We start from the raw sequence: 15,477 nt of genomic DNA, 5'->3' as shown, positions 1-15,477 counted from the left end.
CAAGCAATCGTACTCTACAGCGTGGCAATCACTGACCTAATATGCAGAACTCTTTTTTTCCCCAGTGATATACAGAATAACATTGTCTTATATTTCCCACTATAAAAATGTTTAGTTGAACCCAATTGTGTCTGAGCTTTCTCATCGGGGACATAGTTTGATTCAATCATATACTCCACAAGATCTGGGCATAAATTCAATATTATCACTTATCATCTTTCAGTGGTATTGTATTGGGATGAAATTCTGATGTCGTCATTCTGTGAGTTACAGTTTTGTTGTGTAAACTGATGATGATGAGAAATTTCTCACAAAAAGAGGTCAAAAATATTTGAAGGGAGTGTTATTTGAAAACTAGTTTTGGTGTGATATTACACTTAAAAATGCTACACAGTTTAGGGCATCAGGGTAGCATAGTGGTCTATTCCATTCCCTACCAACATGGAGGATCGCCGGTTCGAATCCCCATGTTATCTCCAGCTTGGGTCGGGCGTCCCTACAGACACAATTGGCCGGGTCTGTGGGTGGGAAGCTGGATGTGGGTATGTGTCCTGGTCACTGCACTAGTGCCTCCTCTGGTTGGTCGAGGCACCTGTTCGGGGGTGGGGGTGGGGGCTGGGGGGAATAGTGTGATCCTCCCATGCGCTACATCCCCCTGGTGAAACTCATCACTGTCAGGTGAAAATAAGCAGCTGGCGACTCCACGTGTATCGGAGGAGGCATGTGGTAGTCTCCAGCCTTCACCGGATCGGCAGAGGGGGTGGAGCAGCGACCGGGACGGCTTGGAAAATAGGGTCAAGCACAATTGGGGAGAAAAAGGGGGGGGATGCTAAGCAGTTTAATGTGATGAGCCTGAGTTGCATTCTTAAACATGGTATTTTCGCATATATAAGCAGATACCTTGATATATATCGCTGTCGTGGAACAATTGTTCCAGATCCCATCGCACTATTCTCCAGTCTCTTTCACACTTAATGTAGCTGGACCGTGGCCCAGAGAGTGGCGCGGCGGGTTGAGAAAATATCTCATTGTGTGGGTGTAAGTCCCGGCGGCCTTGCCCCTAATCCCTTTCCCTGTGGAGGGCACGACCTGCCAATTTTAAGGTGCCTGCCTTTGTCCCTCTCCCTACTATCTGGCGACCAGGACTCAGCCTAATATTGTAGTTTTCTACCTTTCCCTCTCTCCCATTTTCTCAGCCTATCTCCCTTACCTCCTTTACCGTGCCCCTTTCCCCCCCTCTGTCTCTCTGACTTAATGCTCACATCTGTTTACTCCGACGCCGTCCGTCTCATGCTCTCTTCTCCGCCACGCAGACATCAACGAGTGTTTGTCCACGCGCGCCTGCCTGGTGAATGAGCGCTGTGTCAATACCGCAGGGAGCTTTGTGTGTCAGAGGCAAATCGTCTGTCCTCTGGGATACCAGATCACCAACGACATCTGCGAAGGTAAAGTGCAACACATCTTATCTACGGTAGGCAGATCCAAAACACCCCCCCCCCCGCTCACAATGACGGGGGCTGTATAAATGCTAGCAGCAGAGCATTTGTATCACTTAAAACTCACAATCTGAGGAAAACACATTGTTCGGGCAAACAATCGAGCTTGCCACCGCTGAGTCAGTGTTGCCTACAAAGCCTTTTTGTTTGTTTGCTATTTCTACTCTGTGTCCAGTTTGATTTCACAACCGAGCATGTTGACCAGAGAACATAACGGGGATATGGCCCTTGAGAGAGCCCTCGTCACAGTATTGGCACGTTTGTAGCTCTTGGTATAAAAGAGCTGCCTTGCTTGTCTTTGTGTAGGTGGAGCCCATTTCTGAGACCCGGTAGGAAACCTCTCGGCCCGCCTCATTATTTCCACATGCCATAGAGGTCGGTCTCATAACGCAGCGGCACCGGTGTTCAGGGAGAGAACCCTAAAATGTGTATCAGACTTGTTCAAGGGGCCATTGACTGTAGCGGTCACATGACTTTCTGCAGGCCCTCGCCAAATGACTGCAGCTTGTCTGCTCCTGCTTACGAATGCAAACGATGTTCAATGAGACAAAAATTAGCAATTTATCAACAATAGGTATAGGAAGAACGAGGTGCAGCAGCCATTTCAGACGGCCTGCGCAGCAGTCGAAGCACTCTATTTGTTTCCTCTCGTAAACGAAACCAACTCCCTGCACAGGGAGCAACTTGAACTCCCCTTCCTTCTCAAACGGGGAGCGACTCTCTAAAACCGATGAAACAAATTGTCTTTCCATTGCTTCTAACAGGACTTGTCTCCCTTACTCAGTTTCTTAGAGAATCTTTAAATCCCTCTGTGGATGGATGAACTCTCTGACCTCTCTAGGCTCCTCGAGGCTGTCTCCATCCCTGATTTGACAGGAGTCAATTATGTACCCATTGCTTTGACCGGGAGTGGGGTTGTTGCCAATCTCACACATTTATCCTGCTCCCTGGCTTCTCTCTCTGTCTTCATCTGTCATGGACTGTCAGGGCTCCCTTGGCTCCGGTTGAATGTGCCAAGCTTGTGTTAGGGAACAGGACACTCATTCACTATTTGCTGTTTAGAGACCTGGTCTGAACCCAGAGGCTTGGCAGGGCTGCATCAGGACAATATACTGTAGCTGAAGTGGTCATAAAGGCATACACAAAAGCAGGAGACTCGTGTATTGTATGCTCTGCAGACACATAAACACAGCCACACGCTCAATGCGCTAATGCACGCGTCGACATTAACACATACACATGAGCATGAAAACACACACACATACAGAAGCACACGCTCACCAACAGATGTTTGTAATTGAAAATGGGGGTTTCCCTGTAGTGTGTTTGATTTTAATACAGCAGCAGATGCAGCAGCAGGATGATTGACAAGAAAGAGATGCCTAATAAACAGGCGGTAATATACTAGGATGGAAGACACACACACACACACACATCGTTCTGTCAGCTTACTTGAGTTATCCATCTAGCTCAGTGTTGTCAGCTCCATTGTAATATGTTATAATGAGAAGGACTGGTGAAGGAAAGATCTCGAAGAATGGCATTTATGTTGGAATACAAATGTTTTACTGCTGATTAATCACCGGAACGTTGGCCTGGACAGTTTTATGATCGATGACTAGACCTTTAGGTAAACTGAACAGTCGAATCATTTAGCCACAGTGCCATCCAGTGATGAAAGAAGGAATTACACCTACTGTGGCTGACGTATATCTCTCACACGGAACAATTGACCTGTACACGAGATCAACATTTTGACACAAATGATAAATAATTGATATTCAGCTTTTTATTAATTTACCACAGCTGTGATCCTCCTTCTCCTCCCTGCACAGATATCAATGAGTGTATGCAGGCAACCCATAACTGCGGGCCTGGCTTTGTGTGTGTGAACACCGAGGGTTCGTTCACGTGCAACCCCAAACCTCAATGCTCGGTGGGCTTTAGCCTGGATACGAACGGAAACTGCATAGGTAAGAGAGACCAAATGCTAAATGAGATAAACAGTGTCAGTGTTTATGTGCAGAGCAGTGGCACATCGCTGCAGCGGTCTCCGGTCATGTCCCACTGAAGACAAAACAAAAGCAGGGTTTTTTTTTTTATACTGATTAAGCACCAAACCGGCTGACTTCCCAAACTTTTCCCACCATCTCCGGCTTACACAGTGCTTATTTGTTAAGTCTGCTTGCGTAGTGTTTAGGTGGAACGAAATTTTGCGTACTCGAGGTTGGAAATGACCAATATTTGTAATGAGCTGAAGAATCAAATATGTTTCATTTGTTAAGCAAGTTTTTACATTCCAGGAAGGAATCTAATTTGGGGAGGAGGGGGGTTGCTCACTGAGACACTTAGAGATTGCCCAATATTTTAGAAGTAATATATTAAGTACTTCCTATATAAATATGTCCTTCTACATGTAGGTTTGGTGAGCTCTATTAAAACAAATATGGATTTCAATGAAGGTGGTACTAGGGCAAATATCAGATCACATTCATTAGGGGTATGTATTTTAGAGGTATTAATATAGAGGTTGTATTTACCTAAGAAAGTAAAAGTATGACTATTTGATTGTATTAAACCAATATAGTGTTAATACCCCTTTTATTCAAAATCTGGGTATTACATCTCCCCAACCTGAGTGTCGTACACAATTGATTGAAACCTAGGCGGTGACATGCAGGTGAATTCCCCCCCCCCCAGTGAATCGTGGCCCTATGCAGACATGGGGTTAAACGCCACACAGGTAAAAACAAAAAAGCAAGGCTCTGGTGACAGAGGGGTTAAATGCCACACAGGCGGGAGATCAGAGAGGCTGCTGCTCAGGGCTGCAGTGGGGCGGATGAAAGCCAATCCTCTGTCCTCCAGTACAAACCGATGCCATGGAATTAGCCCCGAGGGGCAGGAACTGGGGCGTGTTGAGACAGCCGCCACCACTGTAAAAGAAGTGTAAAAGACACGCTCTGAGAAACGAGGAAAACAGCGAAAATCCCACACGCTCAAATACAGACACATCACACTGCGGAATTATCCAGGGGGAAATGCGAAGTGTGTGATGTATGCCTTGCTTTGATTTCACAGTGCTGCTAAAGGGCTGCCACCCCCACCCCACCCCACCCCCCCGCCCTCTCTTTCTCACTCTCGCTCTCTTTTGCCCTGCCTCTGGGTCATACCTCTTCTCCCTCTGGGCATCTTTCTTCATCTCTCTCTTTCTCTTGTCTCAATCCATCCTTGTATTTGGTGTCTATCAGATGTTGATGAGTGCAGCAGTGTGGCCCACCCCTGTAGCCCAGGATTTAACTGCGTCAACACAATGGGATCCTACACCTGCCAGAGGAAGATCATCATGTGTAGCCGAGGCTACCATGCCAGTCCTGACGGATCCAGGTGCATTGGTAAGATTTAGCATGACATATGACGAGAAGGCATGGGGTTGCAAAACGGGTTAATGTCCAGTTAGTGATGGATATTCTTCATGCTCAATTATACACACCTGAAACTTGCAGGATGTCATTATTTCGAAGTTACTTTGCTAAAGTAGTGTACATTATCAACTGACTCCATGTTCACTGGAAGTGTTTACTCATTTAGCATACGCGTTTCTCCAAAGTGACTTACAAGAGAGTTAGCAATTAGCAGTAAATTCAAATATTAATCAACATATGCATTATAGAGCACAATGCGGTAATTTATTGCAATAAATCTTCATTTTGTAAATGCTTCCCCTGGGGGGAAAAAAATGGATTGAATAAACTGGATCAAATCCAACATGACAAGTGAAAGTGTTGCAACGTCGACAGAGTTTGACTTCTGTGATGAGCACCTGCCCCCTTTGTTATGTTCGTCACAAAGCTGCAAATGAAACGAGCTACTGAATAGCTCTTTCGCTTCCCCGCCTGTCTCGCAGATGTGGACGAGTGTCAGAGCAACGCGCATCGCTGTGGAGAAGGCCAGCTGTGCCACAATATGCCCGGCTCCTACCGGTGTGACTGCCAGACCGGCTACCAGTATGACACTTTCAGGAGAACGTGTGTAGGTATGCGCGGCATTACACGTAGCCGAGATACGGTTCAACGGTAAAAAGGCCTACAAAATGAAGGGGAACATCTTATTTGTCGAGTTGGTGGGATTTCCCGCTCCACTTTAATCTAGAACTTTCCCGTTCATTCTGTTCTTTCTCTCGCCCTCCCTCCCTCTTGTTCTACCATCTTAAGTAACACCGCTCCTCTTCTTCATCCTCTCGCTGTTTTTCCGTGCCTGTTTAATATTCTGTGGCGGGAGGGCTGCTGCTGCAGTTTCGCGGGCTTGGCTGGTGCAGCCTCACCCCGGCTCTCTCGCACCTCCAAAGGGCGGTAGAGCACACGCTCGCCTGCTGCAGAGGGCTGTCTGTCACCCCTACTGCCAGCCCTTCTGTTTCTGTTGTGACTCTAATAATAATGGACTCTACTCGAGCATTACAACTATCTGCAGGCAGCTGGCCCCCCCTCACGTCACATATTTGCTCGAATGCATGCAAACACGCACACACACACGCGCACACACAGACATTTGGAGAAACAAATTCTTGCACCCGTGTACATGCACAAAACATGCAACCCCCCCCCCCCACACACACACACACAATACACACTTAAATACGCAAACCCTTCTTTGAGGTATCACGCTGCTCCTTCCTCTCCACCCTAGATGTGAATGAATGCTGGCGCTACCCTGGCCGCCTGTGTGCCCAGACCTGTGAGAACACCCCGGGCTCTTACGAATGCTCCTGTACAGTTGGCTTCCGCTTATCCACTGATGGCAAGAACTGTGAAGGTGATTGTTGTGTTTCCTTTGCGCGGATGTATGTGCATCCCTGTTGGCACTGGTGTGTGTTTCTGCATGTGTACAGTTGGGCATTTGTGTGTGTTTCTTTTTTGTCTATGCATGGCATACATATATATATATATACATGCATGCATGTGTGTGGGGGTGGGGTGGGGGGTGTCTGAAGAGGGATCGTCAATAGCAAGGTATTAAGTTTACCGCATATCATTTCATGTTATAAAAAAATGTGAATCTGCAGAACTGAATGGCTAACAACGTTATCCTCTTTTTTATGTTGTGGACACTGTAGGCCGTCTCATCACATGTAATGTAACATTAACAGTCCCTCGTCTCTAATCTGCAGATGTCAACGAGTGTTTGACCAATCCATGCAGCCAGGAATGTGCAAACGTCTACGGCTCCTACCAGTGCTACTGCAGACAGGGCTACTACCTCAGGGAAGACGGGCACACCTGTGAAGGTGTGGCACCCTATTACCACACCATCGCTATTTATTACAGCCTCCTTTTCAGACTCATTACATTTTAATGCGCTCATTACCAGTTTATGATCTGCGTGGATGTAATTTACCTCCCTTGTCACCCAGACATTGATGAATGCTCCCAGAACATCGGCCACTTGTGTACCTACAAGTGTGTAAATGTTCCAGGCAGTTACAAGTGCGCTTGTCCAGAGCATGGCTACAGCATGTCGCCTAATGGACGCTCGTGTCGAGGTAACTTGCTCTTTTTCTGTGCGCGCACGCACACACACCCACACACACACACACACAAACGACCAGATAACAGATTTTGGCCGTAGCCCTCATTTTTTGGGGGGGAGGGGGATTTCCCCCCTTTTTTCTCCCCAATTGTATCCGGCCAATTACCCCGCTCTTCCGAGCCGTCCCAGTCGCTGCTCCACCCCCTCTGCCGATCCGGGGAGGGCTGCAGACTACCACATGCCTCCTCCGATACATGTGGAGTCGCCAGCCGCTTCTTTTCACCGGACAGTGAGGAATCTCGCCAGGGGGATGTAGAGCGTGGGAGGATCATGCAACCCCCCCGAACAGGCGCCCCGACTGACCAGAGGAGGCACTAGTGCAGCGACCAGGACACATACCCACACCCAGCTTCCCACCTGCAGACATGGCCAATTGTGTCTGTAGGGACACCCGACCAAGCCGGAGGTAACATTGGGATTCGAAACGGCGATCCCCATGTTGGTAGGCAACGGAATAGACCGCTGCACTACCCAGATGCCCGAGGCCCTAGCCCTCTTAATTCAACATGTATTTTTCATCTTACAGATAAGTGGTTACACAGTCCATAAAATTTGGTTCAGCTTCAAGTTTTAATTTGGTTAATTTGAAAAATCTTTATCTAAGTAATTCCTCGGCCTCACGAACTAATTTTCGTCTGACAGTTATGTGTTTTTATGTCTCGATAATTGGCCTTTTACTCACACGTTAGTCGTCTCAAGGCCAACACCTTTCTTTCCTATGTAGTCGGTTGACCGGCCCTTGTGTAATAACTGTGATTTGTGTTTTAGATGTAGATGAGTGTGCCACCGCGGCCCATAACTGCTCCATAGCGGAGACCTGCTATAACATTCAGGGAGGCTACCGCTGCCTCTCCTTCAGCTGTCCGCAGAGCTACCGCAAAGTGTCCGACACGTAAGTTACATCACCAAATTACTACAGCTTGAACAAAGTCCCATTATTCTGTTAATGTGTAACGCACTACCATATCTCCGTGATAAATGTGGACATTTCAGATCAAGTTTTCAAAGGATTTCTTGTATTTATAGCGAGGCCACAGAGATAAATGATTCCCTTTCAAAAAAAAAAAAGTAGAAAGAACTGGTGAGTTAGATTTCACTTATAATCATTTTACCGTGAGGGACCAAAGTTGTACTTTTTGTGCTTATCGCACTTCTTGGCGAATTAATGATTCACGCTAATGGTTAATGATTCATGCAAACGATTTAAAATAAAGAGCTCATAAAACTAAGATATCCTTTTCTGAAAATCCATTTTTAAGCAGAATTGACGATTTCGTGAGTGTTGCCATTAAACTGGAACGACCAGGATTTCATTCCTGCCTGAAACGACCATGAGCGGTCAAAATGACGGCCGGTTTTAAAACTCTGTGTTCCGTCAAGATAGATACCCAACTGAGATATTGATGCATTGCATATATTAGTATATCTGTTAAGAAACGACTGACACCAAAATTAACATTTTGACAACTTTAATACTATTTTTCAAACAATTTAAAATGGCCGCTGTCCAACGCCTGTAAATACTGCAACGCCTCGGTGGCAGTCATGGTGCGTCTGAAACGGCGTGTGTAACCAGACATGTTGGCAATAATCAAAAATCAAGTTTAGACTATTACTCTGCACTGGAGAATGCTAGTGTGTTTCTAGGGCAGAGTAATGAACTTCGCGAAGGAAATGACGCGACCAACATGCAGACAACCGGACATGACGCGTGCCATGATGTGCAAATTACGCGCGGCCATTTTAACCGGTCATAGTCGTTTTAGGTGGATCTTATCATAACTTTTTTGTACAATTGATCTAAAACTAATTTTAATGCAAATATAGACAATTTTTGGCGCATTCAGGAAGCGGCAGGTCTGTATCTTTTTGTTTCACAAAGTTATTAAAGTTTGAATATCCAAAACCGTCAAAATTATCGCCTTGGTCGTTCTAGTGTAATATTCACAAATAAGGCCAAAAGTTTAAAAGTGGGGTCTATGAAACTCGTGCTGCATCACCATACAGATGCTGAAGGGTGCCTTGCACATCATGTATTGAAGCTTTGTCAACAGCATCGATATGTGATGCCATGGCATGAGAATGTCACATGGGCTCAGCACATCAGAATCATGTTTATTGGCCATGTAGGTTTGCACAAACATGGAATTTGACTCGGGTTTCATGGCTCTCTCAGTGTACTTAACATAGAATAACAACACTACAACACAACAGTCTTCAGATGTATACACAAAGATTGAGTTATACAGGTGAAATAAGAGGTAATTGAGAGTAATGCCATTGTAGGCCATTAAGTTGAAAATTTTTCTTGCACCCACAGTAAGGTGAATCGGTTAATCTGGACACACCGTTTAATGGGAGTAAAGTTTCATCACTCATCCAAGTGACTTCTTCAGTCTCAACTGACTGCAGGTATCCCCCAACCTTATAGACAGCACAGTTGCATAATGACCGAAACCGGCGATTGGTTTCATATGTAAATTGGCGACCATTAACTAGAGTTTCAATGGCCATGTGTACTATTCACAGATGATTGGGGAATAGTGGCAATCACAGCATTTTAAAATGGTGACTGATGTACTCTTAGCCCCCCCCCCCCGCTTCAGGGATGGTCGTTCCCTCTTCAGCTAGATGGTCTCTTTGACACCCCATTCAAACCACCGTTCCCCCTATGAAGGATGTGCACATCCTCGTCCTTGACAGAGTGGCCACTGGCCTGTAGGTGGGTGTAGATTGTGGAGCCCTGGTGTGACACGTTGGCTCTCCTGTGTTGTGCCATCCTCTTGGCCAGCATCTGTTTGGTTTCCCTAATGTATAAGTCATGGCAAGCCTGCTGGTACTTAACAGTGTGCATTATATTGCTCTTTGTGCCGGGGAACCAGGTCCTTGGGGTACACCAATTTCTGGTGCAGCGTGTTTTGGGGTTTGAAAGCAACTGAGACGCGCGGTGTTTGGAAAATACACATCTCAACTGTTCCAACACTCCCGCCACATACGGAATCACCACTGGTTTGCGCTTAGACAGCTGTCATCCTTCTCCTCTCTTCAGTCAGCTGGTGCACTGTTTGGGGATCTTCCTGGCTTTGACAAATGCCCAATTAGGATAACCACACTTAACCACGGCCTGTTTAATGTTCTATGTGAAGAGGGAACGACCATCCCTGAACCGAGGGGGGCTAAGAGTACATCTGTCACCATCTTACAATGCTGTGATTGGACCTATTCCCCAATCCTCTGTGAATAGTACACATGGCTATTGAAACTAGTCACCAATTTGCATATGAAACCAATTGTTGGTTTCGGTCACTATGCAACTGTGCATAATATATAAGGTTGGGGGATACCTGCACTCAGTTGATACTGACGATGTCACCTGGATGAGTGATGAAATGTTATTCCCACTAAATGTTGTGTCCAGATGAACTGATTCACCTTTCTGTGATTCCCTTACCTGGATTATTGAGCATGCATAAAGAAAAAAAATTTGCACCATTTTCCTGCAATAAAGGACACCGTTTAGTTCATTTCGTACTTGCTGACTTTCGTGTCACTTTCAGCTATTGTGTCTGTGGATGTTTTGCCTCTTATGTATTTAACGTTGGCATCGGGGAAGTTTTTTCAGTTTTGAGCATATGCAACAGTAGCAGACAACATGGCAGCCCCCTAGTGGCGGGAGGACAGCGGTACAAAAAACACTTGCCTCTACTTACCATAACCGGTCAAATGTGCCTAAAACCTATCTCACAGAATCTCAATATTACAAGTTAGCAGCCCAGTAGGTATCTGGCTTACATCTTCATCAACATCAATCAAAAACCCTGAGTGAAATCCTGTCAGAATCCCTAACATCACCTCCATCCTCTCTAGGCGCTGTGAAAGGATCAGCTGTCCCAATTACCTGGATTGCCAGAACACCCCACTGAGAATCACCTACTACTACCTCAGCTTCCAGTCCAACATCGTCATCCCTGCCCAGATCTTCCGCATCGGACCGTCCCCCGCCTACTCCGGAGACAACGTCATTGTCAGCATCACCAAGGGCAACGAGGAAAACTACTTCAGCACGCGGAAGCTCAACGCCTATACAGGTGCAGTGTACCTACACCGGCAGGTCCGTGAGACGAGGGACTTCCTAATCGACGTGGAGATGAAACTGTGGAGACAGGGGGCTTTTACCACTTTCCTGGCCAAGATCTACGTCTTCATCACGACCAACTCGCTCTAACCGGCGAGAGACATTCTCTGGACGCTGTGGGCCGTAATGTCATGCTTAAAAAGCGGACCGAAGAGATTATCTAATATTGTCCATTGACGTTGTATAAAATTGCCTGCCATCTCTGATGACACAATTTGAGCAGTTAGTTTTTGTGTTAGATTTTGATTTGCATCTAGCCGGAGTCACCAAGACACTCATATCTGTAAAGATGACAACCACAGCTAGATGTAATTTCGTGTCAGTTTTCAAGTTTTCACTTCCACGCCATGAAAATTTGCCTTTTTTCCCACTTTACCACTAAAACTGAAGGTTTACGTCATCCTCTATTCTCTCATGTAAATTTTTGACCATATGATTCAGAAAACTTATTCAAAACACACTCTGTGGCCACTAGAATGGACAATATTGTACTGAAAGAACATTTTCCACTTGGGTCCTAAAAAAGGGGATTCAGGTTTGTCATCTGATAGTAATTTGACTCAGTCTGAAATTGTATTCAGGAGTAACAGTAAGTTAGCATTAAGCAACCCTTCGTCCACTGTTCTACCCTCTCTTTTTAAATTGATAATTTGTTTGTTTGTGTTATGTGTATCTGCTCGTTACCCTATTGCGATGTATAATTTGATACCACAGCTGTAGCAAGAGTTCCCATTATAGTTCTTTAACATCTATCCGTCATTATTATTACCCTGACCTGCTGTTCATGTTTAGCCTTTGAAGCATTTTTTACTCCTAATTTAATACCACGATATATACGTATATTTGTATTTCTGTATTCAGACACATTATGAAAGGATGTATCATATTTTTCCCCCCTGCTGGATTCATAAGACGCAGAATATTTGTAGTAAAATATTAAAACACACAAACGGGTTTTGCGATTAATGGCCTGCTGTATTACAGAATAACTGATGACGCTTCATGAGTACGTAGCTGTAAATAGTGATTAATAAGGGAGTAATTAACATTAGCAATGTTAGCAGATGTTGTAAAAACATCGATAACCATCTTACAATGTTTAGATAATTGTTAACAATAGCATCAGTTAGGGTGCTAATCATGGCATGTGTTTTATAGTTTTTCCATCTTACTCAGGTTTAAGGTGTGTGTTCTCTCAGCATCATGTCCTTTCGGTTTTCGAGAAAAAAAAATGTCTCCCCTTTTCTCCAATTACCCTATTTTCCATTCCGTCCCGGTCGCTGCTCCACCCCCTCTGCCGATCCGAGGAGGGCTGCAGACTACCACCTGCCTCCTCCAATACATGTGGAGTCGCCAGCTGCGTCTTTTCACCTGACAGTGAGGTGTTTCGTCAGGGGGAAGTAGCGCGTGGGAGGATCACTCTATTTCCCCCCCCCCCCCCGACAGGCACCCATATTGACCAGAGGAGGCAGTAGTGCAGCGACCAGGAACACATACCCACATCCGCCTTCCCACCCGGGACGCCTGACCAAGCCGGAGGCAACACGGGGATTCGAACCAGCGAGCCCCATGGTGATAGGCAACGGAATAGACCGCTACGCTACCCGGCCAGCAGGGAATGGTTTATGTGTAAATCAGTTGTGAATATACTTGTGATGCTACGTTATTGGAGGGTTGTTAATATCTCAAGCCATCTGCTAACGATATCAAGTGTGTTATAAGCGCTTTTAAGTGGCCTATTACTCATTTCCTAATCACCTTTCTACGAAGCGTAACTGGAGGTTTTGAGTTACCACGAGGAAGAGGACGTTTTGATGAGGACACAAATGGGAGTGAACGTGATTTTAATGACCGACGATAAGTTGTTAGCCCGTGTTGACGTTTCACAAACAATCTCCGGTAAGTAACCTCAGGCCGACAAACGTACCCTTCCATTCTCCTTTCAACCTTGTTTATACTGAACGTCTTCCTCAGTGAAGTGGTTACAGTATATGAAGCCTTCGTGTCGGGGCACGTCACACAGTAAATATACATGCCTATTTACACGCCTGTTCACACCTCGGCTGCTGAGCTCACCGTGAGCATGAGCCGTATATAACACCCACACCCATCTGACAAACACATTTACGATAGCTTATAAAATGATATCTTACACGTATTTTACCGCTGATCAAGTAGCGTTTGATATGTATAATAAACGGTTACGGCGCTCTTATAGCGTTGCAGAGCGCTGTAATGTAACTTCCATGTAGGATTTAGCACGGAAGGTGTTACACTCCCACCTACAGGACGCATAAACCCCTGCACGCTCCAACTTCCACCTTCATTGGTGAGAAACGGAGGGGTCCTTGAGCAAACACCATGATGTATTTCCATATTGAATGTATAGAGAGGAGCGCAAATAGGAGAGCATCGCATTTGCAGAGCAGGTTGTTTATCTATTCATCCCTCATCCAAGTATTTCTATATATTTGACAAGACACTGGGAAATCAGGAGGCTGCTCCTGGTGAGATTCAAACCAATCGTCAGGGATGCCCGTGTGACTCCAGAGACAGAAAACGTATGCAAAAACAAAACAATATCACTGAGCACGGTTATAGCAGGATAATTCAAATGAAGGGAAAAAAATGAAAACAGCAAATTGGTTGCAATGGAATAATGGAAGTGCCACAATCAAGTGCATATGAGATACCTGGGTTTTTAATCATCTGTAGTTTGAGCTCTGGTTGTCCCCTGCCTCCACCCCCCGAACCCCCCCCCGGGGAGGGCTTTGAGGAGCTCTTGGACAATTGTAAACATCGGAAAGGGTGTGAGTGTCTCTCTGACAACTGAATTAATGTATATTGCTCATCCAAACAGAGCTGTCTGCCAGTTTTCTGCTCTCTGAGATGAATTATACCGTCAAAGGTCATTTCAACAAGAGACTCAGCTGCTCTCTGTTATTTCTCCATTGTGTAAATTCAGCCTCCAACTCTCTTTTTTTTGCCGCTCAGAGGGAGTATTAAAAGTATACCGCGGCATCGTGCTCTGCTGCTATGTACTACATGCTATCTGAGATCTGACGACAGCCAAGCAACATGCATCTTGAAAGATGTTCTTTTTTTTCTGAAAAGAACATATCTCTAATTTTTACAGCTCTGAGAAGTCCAATCTTTTGTATCTCACATCATTAGCTCAACCCATCCAGTCACTGAGGTACAGTTTCAGGCCGCCATACGACACAAAACAAGTCCCTCAACTGTGATTGATATGCCTCCTTCCCTTAATGAGCTTTATCTGGTACTCTAGATTATCTTTTGCTGTATTTCAGGGACAGGGAATCATGCATCCCAGGGAAGGGAAGCCGCACAGATATACTCTGGTTTTAAGGACACTGACAGGAAGTTATGAAACGTCCTAAACAAAGAGAAAAGGACAATCAGAGTTGTAAAAGTGGAGAGTTACTTGTCCATTTTTTTTCTTAGCCTAGCAGCTGCAAATGTGGCTTGTCCTCAGTGATCTGCTGAGAAGAAAATACCTTCACAATATCTATTCGGAGTGACCCATTTTGAAAGATCCTTGTGCAAGGTAGACATCCAGACATGTATCGAGGCACCTGGCCACTTTTTCCTCCAGCATTGCTACGTAATGACAGAGATTAAGAAGATTGCGGCTGAACTGTAAGCTCACTGTAAGATGTTTCAGCAGCACAGAAATGTTTCTTTTTGTCTATTAGGGGGAGCAGTTTTCAGACGAGAACTGGTGCACTTTTAGTTCTACTTAGATCAGGGATACTCGGATCATGTGCAATGGAGGGCTGTGTGTGTGCAGGACTTCCTTTCAATTCCCCTTTACACTCATTGATTTCACCAGATAACCCACCTTCAACTGGACAGGGGAGGACTAATAGGTGACATCAGCTGATGTGGTGTTGGGTGGGAATGAAAACCTGCATACACATGGGTCTGTCTATATGGCAAATGGTCGAGTATCACTGACACAGATTCATGCCTGCACCGTGCAGGGTTGCACGCTGAGCTCACGCACCGCTGTGTTGGAGTCCACAGCCTTACTATACGACGTTCAGTTGTCGGTTGGAGCAAGGCAGGATGGGGTGGAAATGGAGGATGGTGAGAGGAGGGGAGCGCGGGGGTGGGGGGGGTGTTGCAGACACGCTCGTCTTTGATAGCTCAGGTGGTCATCACCTGAGGGGGAGCGTTAATGGGCATTCTCAGCAAGCCGACAAGCACAGGCTAGTGCTACCTCTTCCCCCAGCTGCCATA

The 15,477-nt window shown here is 45.6% G+C and overlaps 1 protein-coding gene across 4 annotated transcripts in view; it reads left to right on the top strand.

Moving 5' to 3' along the window:
• The window catches only part of LOC130107373 (fibulin-2-like), a 33,195-nt gene extending 21,036 nt beyond the window's left edge, over window positions 1-12,159 (top strand). Inside the window, exons 9-17 of one of the 4 annotated variants that reach the window (XM_056273935.1) lie at window positions 1,314-1,445; window positions 3,332-3,469; window positions 4,745-4,888; window positions 5,401-5,529; window positions 6,180-6,305; window positions 6,661-6,777; window positions 6,904-7,032; window positions 7,848-7,971; window positions 10,947-12,159. In XM_056273935.1, the coding sequence (XP_056129910.1) occupies window positions 1,314-1,445; window positions 3,332-3,469; window positions 4,745-4,888; window positions 5,401-5,529; window positions 6,180-6,305; window positions 6,661-6,777; window positions 6,904-7,032; window positions 7,848-7,971; window positions 10,947-11,304 (1,397 nt within the window). In that variant the 3' untranslated portion in view covers window positions 11,305-12,159. The remainder of the gene's footprint in view (window positions 1-1,313; window positions 1,446-3,331; window positions 3,470-4,744; window positions 4,889-5,400; window positions 5,530-6,179; window positions 6,306-6,660; window positions 6,778-6,903; window positions 7,033-7,847; window positions 7,972-10,946) is intronic. The other 3 variants (XM_056273938.1, XM_056273936.1, XM_056273937.1) reach the window with 3 other exon arrangements.
• The last annotated feature ends 3,318 nt before the right edge of the window (window positions 12,160-15,477 follow it).

Source organism: Lampris incognitus, chromosome 2 (assembly GCF_029633865.1).
Source record: "Lampris incognitus isolate fLamInc1 chromosome 2, fLamInc1.hap2, whole genome shotgun sequence".
In the NCBI taxonomy this organism is placed as follows: Eukaryota; Metazoa; Chordata; class Actinopteri; order Lampriformes; family Lampridae; genus Lampris; species Lampris incognitus.
This window is presented reverse-complemented; position numbering and strand designations above follow the sequence as displayed.